This window comes from Rhopalosiphum padi, chromosome 4 (genome assembly GCF_020882245.1).
Source record: "Rhopalosiphum padi isolate XX-2018 chromosome 4, ASM2088224v1, whole genome shotgun sequence".
In the NCBI taxonomy this organism is placed as follows: domain Eukaryota; kingdom Metazoa; phylum Arthropoda; class Insecta; order Hemiptera; family Aphididae; genus Rhopalosiphum; species Rhopalosiphum padi.
In genome coordinates, this window is record NC_083600.1 from 31,695,119 (window position 1) to 31,707,550 (window position 12,432).

The 12,432-nt window shown below is 25.6% G+C and overlaps 2 protein-coding genes across 2 annotated transcripts; one reads left to right on the plus strand and one right to left on the minus strand.

The window, feature by feature from the left end:
* The first annotated feature begins 3,514 nt into the window (after nt 1-3,514).
* LOC132930109 (uncharacterized) lies at nt 3,515-5,482 on the plus strand. The gene is made up of 3 exons (XM_060995780.1): nt 3,515-3,978; nt 4,664-4,794; nt 4,893-5,482. The coding sequence occupies exons 1-3, from the start codon at nt 3,904-3,906 to the stop codon at nt 5,317-5,319; spliced, it is 633 nt and encodes a 210-aa protein (XP_060851763.1). The 5' UTR covers nt 3,515-3,903; the 3' UTR covers nt 5,320-5,482.
* A 363-nt stretch (nt 5,483-5,845) lies between these two features.
* Nucleotides 5,846-9,599, minus strand: LOC132930108 (beta-parvin). Its single transcript, XM_060995779.1, has 8 exons — nt 9,368-9,599; nt 8,333-8,422; nt 8,075-8,248; nt 7,545-7,642; nt 7,302-7,469; nt 7,072-7,212; nt 6,765-7,008; nt 5,846-6,311 (listed from the first exon to the last, which is right to left on the minus strand). Exons 1-8 carry the CDS (start codon nt 9,489-9,491, stop codon nt 6,235-6,237), a joined length of 1,116 nt encoding a protein of 371 aa, XP_060851762.1. The 5' UTR covers nt 9,492-9,599; the 3' UTR covers nt 5,846-6,234.
* Nucleotides 9,600-12,432: the final 2,833 nt, after the last annotated feature.

A 12,432-nucleotide genomic window follows, 5' to 3' on the forward strand; every position in this document is an offset into this window, starting at 1 on the left:
GCTTACAACTGCAAATATTGAAGTTTAAACATTATTTTTTTTTAACAGTTACCTATGGTTTGAGCTTTGCTTTGAAATATAGAAACGATTCCGATTTCTCAATAGTGCCACTATAGCATACTACATATTAAACACAGGGATAGTACTTCTATGTATTTCATTGAAAATCGTTTACATTGTAAATGTACGATTAACTATAAATAATTAATACTGGTTAAACAAATACATAGAATCATTAGAATCTTCCTGAAAGTTCATCCAATAGGATACTATATAAAACACAATTTTACAAGTTTGGACCGAGATTCTAACTATAGTGGTAGGTATTTACCTACTTAAATAAACGTGTAACTTATGTGTCGTCGGAATAAATTTATTGTGATTTGTGGAAACCCCTTAAGAGGTGTAGGCTTGATGAGATAATACCCGTTAGAAAAATTCCCAAACGTATTGTGATCTCTCGGCTATCGTGCTATCCTATATATAGCTTATACGCTTTCTTAAAATTACACTTAATACTTTCTACAACTTTTTCTGACATTGCATCAATTTCAATGGCCAGAGAAGAAATTAACTGAACTACAACTGTCAAACTCATTCGCCTTTACTTTACTGGAACCTAATGACATTATTTTTTTTATAAAAATCAAGAAATTTCAAATTAAAATGATATATAAGTAAATAGGAAAACATTAGTACAAAATAATTCACTCTGAGCATGAACAAATATTTCCAAAAAAAAAAAAACATCTATGACATTCCATTAAACATTAAACTTTGTATTATATTTACATATTAAATATTATTATTCCAAGAATTTCCGGGATATTTCATTACACGTTGAGTTGAGTGGTTGACACCTGAAGTTTCAAATCCATTACAGTATTACTAGTATTATGGGTCAATAGTATATTCAAGTGATTTTTCTCGCGATTCTTGGAATACATTTTTTTATGAAGTGTATCTTGAAATGGTTTTTAAGACAAGTTTGTCTAATAAAGCTATTAACATTTTATTAATAGGTAAATAGTATTTTAAAATATGGTTTTTGGACTTATTACATTAATAAATCAAAATAAATTATCGAACACAAATAGCAATATTAGATTATCATAAAACGTGCCACCGATGACCATACAAAATTAATTTGAATGTAGAATAATCGTATTTTATCTTTAGTCCTGCCACTCCTGCGCAGTAGCTACAGTAATCAATATAGTATACCTACTTGTGTAAAAGATAGATGATTATATGATCGAACTAAGACTTTTATTCATTTAAAATAACGGACTATTAGTAATTGGTACATAGGTATTCAAATTTATTCTTTCAAATGTGGACTAGCCAAGGGAGTTAATGAGATATATCTCCAGAGAGCGGTGAAAAAAATATAAGATTATATGGACCGGAACCAAAGATATTGAAAGGCACAATATGAAATATAAACATTAATTTGTTATATTATACCCATTATTAAATTTGTATTTCCAAAATAAAATTATGTCTACTGTTAATTCAGTATTGGTTTGATTATCGACCAGAGAATAATAGATTAATATAATAAGAAAATTGACAATAAGAGTATAAGATAGACTATTGCTATCAATAAATATTCGGATTTGAATGCACTACCTATGAAACATTATTAACAATTTTATTTGAAATCCCTAAAATGTAAAAAAAAAATGTCCAAATCATCAAAAATGTAAAATATAAATTTCGAAATTAAACTCATATAGTTACAATTATTTAAACTTTTTGTTTAAAACTATATTTTAAAATATAAGCAATAAACTAAAAAAAAAATCAATGTATTGGTACAGGTAGGTACAACTCGCGTAAAAAATGTTAATTTTTGATTAAATAAAGAAAATGTAACAAAAAAATAAGAAATAACCCAAATAGGGAATACATGTTAAAAACGTGAATAATATAAATGTCAAAAATTGCAAAAATTAAAATAAAAGTTTCAAAGTTGGATTTTTTGTAACATCATTTAAAATATATGCTACATTTAGCAATAAAATAAGAAAAATACACTTTTCTGCAAGTGTGAAGCTTTAATATCACTTTTAACGACCAACAGATGCCCTTATCATAGAAAGATTTCAATTGTTAATTTCCGTTAATGAAAGTTAAATTTTCTGTCTACATTCTGCGGATTACTTAAAAATTTAAATTAAATATTGTCTAAAAAATATAGCCAACCAATGGTCAAGATGACGTAATATTGTGAATTCGGCATAAATTATTTTTATAAAACTTAAATTACTGAATATAAAGAAATCGTTAAATTGCCATTGATAATCTTAATACACCAAAAAATTGGTGAAAGTTGTTTGTTAAAAAAAAAAAAAATAATATATTATTGTAACTTCCAATATATACTCCCTTCAACTTGCTCCGCTTTTCCCTATATAAATAATTATTAGTTTAGTTGTCTATATATGTTATCTATATTAATTATTTAGTTATCTCTATAAGTAGGTAATCTATAGTATTATAGGTATGGAGATATTACGGATGTTTAATAGGTACATGTTATTGGTATCCTATTAGGCTAATATCTATAGACGATCTAGCAGATCGATAGAATATATTAGGTAAGAGCTAACATTCTATATATTATTACAGACACTAGTATACTACAGTGTTTATTGGGCGAAGTCGAGAGGGTTAAAACAAATCATATGTATTAATAACAATAGGTAAATAGTACCTACATTTATTTTTATTTACCAAACAACTGAATTAATAAAAATATATTCTTCGATTTTATAAAATAGTTAGAAATAAAGTACTAATTAACTGTATTCATACTTAAATCGTTTTAATATTTTTTAAATATAGGTACACTCAGACCGTACCTGTGGGGGGATCAACCTCCCCCCCAATATTTTCGTGTTATGTTATGTGGTTGTAAAATAACCTATACAATATTAGAATAAAATTAGAATACAATTTTTTAGCTTAAAACCCTTCCCAAAATTAATTTCCAGTTAGGTTAGGTTAGGTTTGTGCCTAGTCACTTCCTACTTAACCGGTTTAATTAATTCTGTTTAATTATTCCAAAATTATAATTGATGTTAATTTTATATCAAAGATGTAAAATTATAAAACTATTATTATTATCATTGTACACACTCATCTTCCAGAGAAAAAAAGTACCTATAAAATAAAAAATATATATTCTAAAAACAGACAATAGGTAGAATGTCTACTATTTTCATACAAATATAGATAATATAATATTCTACATACCTAATTAATAATAATAAATAATTACCTATGCAGTTTAAAAATTTGAAACTTAATTTATTGTTTTCTCTAGATTGTAGTCTTAATACGCTGGTACTATTTTAACACTATTAAAAGTACAAAAATTGAAAAATGTACAATATTATTATTTTAAGCAGCACTATTTGACATTTGCCCTTCTTGAAACATTTTACAAACCAATAACCATCTTCTCACACCATTTCGGTGATTAGTCCTTGATAGTATTATCTACAACTCTGATCCGCGGTGATATCTGTATTTCCTTTTCTGCGTACTGCATCACGATTTAAGTACCTATCTTAAACTACAGAATAATTCTTCATAATTATTCTGTGCTTAAACCTTGAATTCGTGGTCTGCATTTTTATAATATTTCTATTCTTTATCTTAAATTCTCAAATCACGAAATAACACTACAAGTGATAAAAATAAAATTTTAAAAATTTTAGTTAACTTAAATAAATTAAAATTATATCAATTCAGTTTACCATGACAGTTTCACAGTTTAGAACTTATTTAAAAATCAATTAATTAATAATATAATATGTAATCATTGTAAACATTTGTAATGTGTTTTTCCAGCCTTTAGTTTTTGCTCTTGATTAAAAATATTGCTTATTTTCTATGGACAGTTCTAAAGTAAAATGTACGCTACTTTGTGGAACATCAGCAGCTTATTCTCAGTCTATATTATTTGAAGTAGGTGAACCATTTTTATTCATCTTTTTAATGTTACGTTTTATATAAAATAAAATTAAGAAATGATTAAAGATACTAATTAAAATTTACATTACTATTATAATGTATAACTAAAAAAAGAGCATTGTATATTATTTTTCTTAGGATTAATTTTAGGTCATGGGTAGTATCATATGAATTTTTTTAGTAGGTAACTACCTACTCTTAAAAACCTATCCAATATGTAAGTTCACAGTAAAAAATAATAAAAAGGTAAAAACCTGTAAGAATGTCGATTCACAGTTGCTTCTTAAGAATAAGTTTGTTGCAATTACACATTTGCGCTAAAGAAAATATATTCATTTTGGATATAGTGCACCAAATTTACCTGCTATAATGTAATAAATAATCAATTAAGCAAATTTTTATTTTTAACATTATAATATTGTTTCAATTTAATTTTTTTTTTTTGGTGCAGATGGGCATTGCTCAGTTCATTTAAGATTTAAACGAGATTCATAAATGAAACTGGCTTAGGAAAAAAAAGAGTACTGCTTAAGTATAGTGTTTAAAAAGACTAGAGCCTACCATACTTTAACAAATCATTTAATAATAAATTATCATATTATATAATAATAATAGATTTTATTATTATGTCTTAATGGTTGTGAATATTAATATTGTTTTGTTTGTTTGCAATTTATAGAGTGCAATATACTGGTCTGAATTCGGATATCGAGTGGTTTACATTCAAATATCTCAGATGAAATCTCTACCAATTCCATTAGATGGTGCCAAGCCGCCTAGTGTACATGCATTGAATCGTATTACATTCCTGTAATTAAATATACTTACACTTAATTTAATTGATTTCTAACAATTTAAGTTGTTATAATTTTAATACTTAACCACATTTATTCATTGTTTACATCTAGAACATTGTCACAGTGGGAAGATCTTGTCAAGTACACTTGTTCAATACATGAAAACAGTCCAAATGTGCCACATGTAATTTTAGTATCAGACTTAAACAATTATTATACAAATGAAGATAGTGATCAAACTACAAGACTAGCACACATGCTATGTGCTTGTTTGTGTGATGCTATTTCATATTGCAGTAAAGTACACAATTCCTCAACATATTTAACAGTTTCAACACAAGACACTACACTTGAAACACATAAACTATCTTCAATGTATTTCCCATCAACCACATGGATTAGTAGTGTTGTTGATGATCAAGTATTTTTTTGCAAAAAACAACTGTATCCACACCAACAGGATAGCCGTAAAATAAAGTTTATCAAAGTGAACAATAAACTAAGATGCGATTCTGTAGAAGAATTATATAACATGTGATATATGTTTGTTATTATTTTATTATTGTTGATGTTTTTAAAGTGTTTTGTATCCTATTTTTTGTTTTTAATATGTATAAATATATACCACCATGCAAATATACATTATAATAATTTTGTACCATTTATTAAAACTTTAAATAGATCTATTTTACAAATTTCAATAGTGCAACTGTATCTATTTGGCTCACTTCAAATTCAAAAGTTTTAATGGAACCTCTTTGTATAATTTCATTATTTATATTATGAAATATAAACTTCTATGATATGAAATCTTTGATCTGTAAATTACATATTTGAATGTACACTTACACCTCAGACATTATATTGTTAATATAGTAATAAATATTGTATTCAAATATTTCAAAACATAAGGTTTACTATTTCATTTTTTTTAAATAGTTATTTACCTATAATAAACAGGATTAAAGGCTCATTCAAATTTTTAAAAATAATTTAAAATCTAAATGCTCTTAAGTTTAACAAGTATGTATTAGCCATTAGGTTTATGCTAATAAAGACTATAGTTAAACGTCATACAATTTATTTTGGTGACTGAAACAATAAAATATAAAATGTTATAATTCAACAAAATATTAAACAATATTACAAAATTCATAAATTCATAAAATTAGTAAGTTAGTCTGTAGTCTTATTATTCTAACAATCGCATACAAAATATAGTGCCTATAGTATAATTCGAAAACATAAATAATACCAAAATATATCTATAATTTTGATTGTCAAGCTAATAATTGTCAATAGCTTAATTATTGGACGAGTGTACCTCAGTTAATTTTCTTCATAAATTAAGTAGTGCATATCTCTTGTGTGCAATTAACAATACTGTCACTTAAATAAATGTTACTTTTTATTAAAATTAACAATACTTAATTATTAGATCTGATTTGATTGATTAATATACATTTTTATACTTGGTAAAAAGATTATACAGCACTCTTAATGTTGACTTCAAATCCAAATTTACAATGTCTGTATAACAAAAAAAATATATATATATTATTATATTATAAAATAATCTAAAATTAATTATATATTGTTACCAAAAACTAACTTCATTTTTGAAAATGGAAATATTTTTACTGCCCAAAACAAAAGGTTGAAATGACAAAATAGAAAATAAATACATTAAATAAAAAACACACATCATTGTAAAATCAATACATTCATCACTCCTCTCAAATCTAAACTGTCAATGAGTTTTTGTAAAACTCCTCACTAATTGATTATAGCCTTAAAAAAATACCTATGAATACATTACTAACACGTGATTTTTTTTTTTTTAACTTTTCTTAAATATAATATTTTGACCCAAAAAAAGGTTTGACATCCCTGGGCTATTTTAATTTCCATAAAACCGGACCATTTTTAATGCATTAAATAATTAACTAAAAATGTATTTGTTCAAGAAAAAAAATATGTTACCTTCCGGTCTAGCTTTAGGTGCAGCTAGTCCAATTTCTTGCATTAAATCAAATGCCACATTGACATTATGCACTTTTTGTTCAAAATTTTGTGGTGACAAATGAAATGAATATAATGGTACAAAAAACCCTTCAAGTAATCCCATTAATAATGTCAAGTAAACTCCATCATGGAATTGTGTGTCTAAATTTTGAACTTCCATGTTAATCTTGTTTAAATGTTTGTTAACAAATGTCACCAAGGACTGAAAAGAAACAATTAATCAATAAAAATAAACTTGAAAAAAAAATATTCTGGTGTTTTATACTTTTTTAACTACTTCTAATTTGTCAGGTGCATGATCAAATAATGTATCAAAAGCATCACGTTCACATCTCATACCAAGATCATCGTACCTAGATGTGATTTCTTCAATTACAGTTCGATTCTTTAGCACCCCATCACGTTTCTATAAAATTATCATTTATGGTTAAGAAAAATAAATCATAAAGATGACGAATACTATTTAAATATTATGTATGTTTATTTTCAAAACACCTGTACAATCACTACATTGACAGTGACATTTTCAGGAAGACGAATGGGTGCTCGAAAATGACGAGCAAGTGACACCAATAAATGCAAAATGGCTACAAGGTTTTTAGAATGGACACTTTCAACACTCCATTTTTGTTGTGATAATCTGTTACCAGTCAATCCCAAAATCTAGAAAAATATTATTAATCTAAATAAGTTCATAACTTTGAACCAAAATAGGTTTAAATTTCAATATTTACTCACATTATTTACAGATCCAAGAACAACATACAATTTTTGTTTTTGCCCTTCTTCAGATTGAGTTACTTCAGGAACATCCAACTTTTCATTAGTCAATTTTTCTAAAAATCATTATTATTAATCATTTAATGTTTTCTATAAAAAAAAATCAATATAAATTCAATTATAATTAGTAGAGTGCGTTCTATTTGTGTATAATTACAAACATATTACATAAATGCATTATATTATAATATATTTATGAACTATAATCATGATAAATTTCAAATTAATTAATATATTTTCTTTTTTTATTAATTTTTTAGATGTTTAAAAAGAAAAAATATTACATTGTAATAATTTAATCAATTAATCAAGTTAGTTATAAAATCCAATTTATTCATAATTCCTAAGACAAACTAAACTAATACCATTGATTTTATAAAAGACATTTCTGGCAGCTAAGCAATAGGAATATTAGGCCACATGTTTTTATTGCACAAGTTATCTATCTATTATAAATTAATTTAAAAAAATAATATTTATTTATTTACCATATAGTTTTTGTAAAACTTGTCCATCATAAAGATCTTGTTCAAGGTTTTTTACAATAATTCGATGATCAGCTAACACATCATTTACCCAATCAATTAGTATGCTCATTAATTCTTGTAATTTAGGATCAGAATAGCACTTTGGTTCCACCATAGTCCGTTCTTCATTTTCCTCTAAAATATTAAAAAAAACAAATTATTAAACAATTCTTTTTCTAAAACTTCAGTAGATCTAGTAAGTATAAAACAATTAAGTACCAAGAGTATATTCTTCAGGAGGAACATCCGCCATAGCTGGATTGCCTGGCGAGTCGATAGCATATTTACCTTCTTCCTGAACTTCTTGCACTGTAACAATGTCAATTAAAAATTTATATTAAGTCATGCAAATTTAATCATTATTTTAAATAAATATTATTCCACTAATATTGCAATGAATAATTAAAGATCAGAGCTTAAGACTTCTAGCATTATTTGCTAGATATATTGTTTACATACATTTGAATGCAGTATATTAAAAGCTACAGGTAAACCAATTCATTTTATACTAAAAAGAATTACATTTCAAAAGATTTGAATACATATTTTTCCATTTTTTCTACTATTTAAATAACTATTAATTAATATGGAAATAAATAATGTACTAATGCAATGTTTTCATATACAAAATTAGACTAAATACTTATTTTACTATAAATATAAATGGCTGCTTTAAATTTAACATATTGTACATACTATACAGTACATACTTCTTGTCGATTAATGCTTATCGACACTGTGTGTGGTGTATTACTAACCCCATCAAGTGATACATTGTCTAAAGATAGACATTTTCTGGTATTATGCCTTTATGAAAGTGAATATTGCATTTATTAAATTGTATCTCCCAATAATTTTGTGACTTAAAAAGCATATCATAAAAGCAGAGGTCACCTGGGCTGATGAAATTAGGAACAGTATTGTGTGTAATATTTAATATAAATTTATAAGTTTTTAGTTGTAAATTAATTTTTTTGCATAAAATATTGAAATTAAGACCATGTTTTGAAATACAAATTAACGCCACTCCCAAGAATTAGAGATAAATTCTTTAAAAGTAGTACCTATTATATTTTATATTTCATGAAAGTATGCCAGTTTTTCAGGACCGATTCTCCAGTCCATTTCTATATCAAAACGCATATATTAAATTTATTCAAGGTACATTTTAGGGAAAATGCATTTCATAATTTATCAGTTCTATAACTCTTGAACACTGGTGATGACCATATAAGGTAACGTTAAAGTACTTACCTTCCTTTATCCGCTTTTTACGTCCTAACGTCCCAATTTTGTCCCAAAACGTTGTCTCATCTTTGCTGTCATCTTTTCTAAACGAATTCTGTGGTTTTGGTGACTTGGATCTTGGAGTAGTCATTTTGAAATTAAATTTTCAAAATTAAAATTTATGATAAAAATTATATTTTCAAAACTGATAAGAAGTAAGTACAAATTGGTACAATACGATAAGAGACTTCATGTTTGTCTATGACACGTCGTATCGATATGTAGGTATATTGTTATTTTAGGTAGGTACCTATATAGTATATACTATACATATACATAATATCACAGAACAATACTTAGGTAGTTAGGTTTTAGGCAGTGGCGCCATTTGAGTTTTATAATAGATGTTCCAACATTTAAGCAGGCCAATTTTTTTTTCGTCGGGCCATTTTTTTCAAAATAGTAAATACAGATATGGTTTGTGTGTAAGTCGCTTGTATATGGTTAAACTCTTGAAGGGTAAATTTTAATGAATTCAAATTATTCATTAATAATTTATTTGCCTTTGGGTATAGATCCAAAAATATTTAGTACCTATGGGTACTTATATTTAATCAATGCAATTTATTCCAAATAAAATTAATATATATTATATTTATTTATTAACACATTATATTAAATAATAATACAATATTCCATACAAAATACATTAGTTTTTTAAATGAATTATACTATTCTAGCTTAGGTATACCTTTTAGTTTTTATCTTAGAAAATCTAAGTATAGTACTTTTTGTATTCGAACTTCATATTACCTATGTACCTATAAAATAATTATTTTTATTAATTTTTTTAGAACTTTTTATTTTAACTTAGTAAAACCTAAGCTATAGAAGTTGATGATTCTTAAATTGCTTGCTACAAAACTTTTGTAGTTTGTAAATGATCGTTGTTTTGACGATTTTTGTAAAAACCTTCAAACGCATATGTATAAAAAAAATTATGCACGTATTTTTATAGATACAGATATAAGAACAAATTATATGCGTTTTTGTATTAAAATTTCAAGAATTTTTATTCGGTGAATATTATTATTAACTTATTAACATACCTATTAATATATTATTATTCACCGAATAATTTTTATAGAGAAAAAATTCCAAAATTGCTCATGCCTATAAATAGCTCTAAACGAGAAAAAATATTTATAAAAATAAACGACTATATAATATAAGAAATATCAACATTGCTAACATAAACATTTGGTAAAAATTATAAGTATCTACGAATTACGATTATTTGTTTTTAGTTGTAAAAGCAAACAAAAATTCTTTAAAGAGAAATAGGCATAATGGTAATCGGGTAAATCTAATGTCGTAAAAAATAAATTTTAGAAATTTTGACGGATTTTGTCAAAATCCTAATTCTAACTAAAATACTATAAATGTTCGGTATTTTGTTATTAAGCAACTTATTAGGAACCTCGTATTAAATTTTCAAGCGTTATCACCAGGCCCGGATTAATACAATCGTAGGCCCTAGGCAAAGCCGTAGCTGGAGGAGGGTCCAGGGGTCCGGACCCTCAAGATTTTTTTAAAAATAGAAATATTTTATACTAATGAATAAAGTTAATTGGCTATAAACTTTCAGTATTTATATTTTAAAAAAACGGTGACCCCCCCCCGAAATTTTTTCAGTTGCAGCCTTGGCCCTAGGCAAAGTGCTTTTAATTCCTATGCGCTTATACAGCACTACGGTGTCCAGTATTTAATTGGGTATAAAACCTTCTGTTTAGAAGAGGAAATGTTGAATTTCAATGTTAATCCTTTAAAATCTAAACTTTTATATGATAATAATTTTAATAAATCTTAAAAACAGTTAATTTTACTCAGTCTACAAATATATAGAAAATTAAATTGTTAAAACCATAAAAAAAAACTTATTTTACGCCAATTTGAATATTTCTTTATCCCTCATAAACAGGATAATTGTAACAAAAAAAATAGTAGTCACACATTTTATTTTTGTAGGCCCTAGGCACAGTGCCTATAGTGCCTATGCGCTAATACGGCCCTGGTTATCACCAATTCATAAATTGTTTTCCACAAAGTTGATGTAATCAATCAGTGTTTGAAAATGTAATACAAGTGGTTCTTCATAAGCTGTCCTTACAACAACCTAAAAATATCCAAAATACGATTATTTTAAACTTTTAAAGATATTTCAAATACATACATTATATATCTATTATCTACTAATTATACATCATGCATGCTACTTGTGGAATAAGGCATGAAAGTCATCACCGCCCCTTTTATAATGGTGCACCGTTGACCATTTTAATTTTTAAAGTTGATTTTTACCTGGGCACCTGGTCTTCTTTTTAGTGCCATATCTATCTTACAAATGTACAAATACCTATCAATTATCATATATGAGTTTAGCTAAATTAGTTTTGTGTTGACTGTTGATAATTGGTAGCTTTAATAAAAAGTAGAGAATTACATAATATAGGTAATTTACAATATGAGCAATTATTATCTGTATTTGAAAATGTTTGTATTAAACAATATTTCAATTTTTAAGTGTGCAAGTAATGAGCATCTTTATATTGCCATATTTAGAACTTTACATAGGTACTCGTATAATAATTATATAGTATAATACATTGGTTATTTTAATTCAATATATAATATTATAATGTAATATTTTCTAAAATTATAAATAGATTAATAATTTTATTATTTATTATCAGATTTCCTACAGAGGTAATCGATATAACCAGGAAATACCAATTAAATGCCTAATAATCATTGGAAAAAATTATGGTTGGCTATTGTTTTTTTGTTTTTTAATATTCAGAATAAATAGTTAGATAGATATTATATCTCATTTTTAACATAATGTGTGAAAGAAAATTATAAGTTTAACTTTTATTTTTAAATTTTATCACATTTTTATTTTATTTTATTTATTAATTATTGCTTTTAATACTGAAATAACAGTTTATTTCATAACAAATATGATTGAATTAGATAAATTCATGATTAATATCTACATACCTCCATCAAATACATTTTACATTAAAACAATA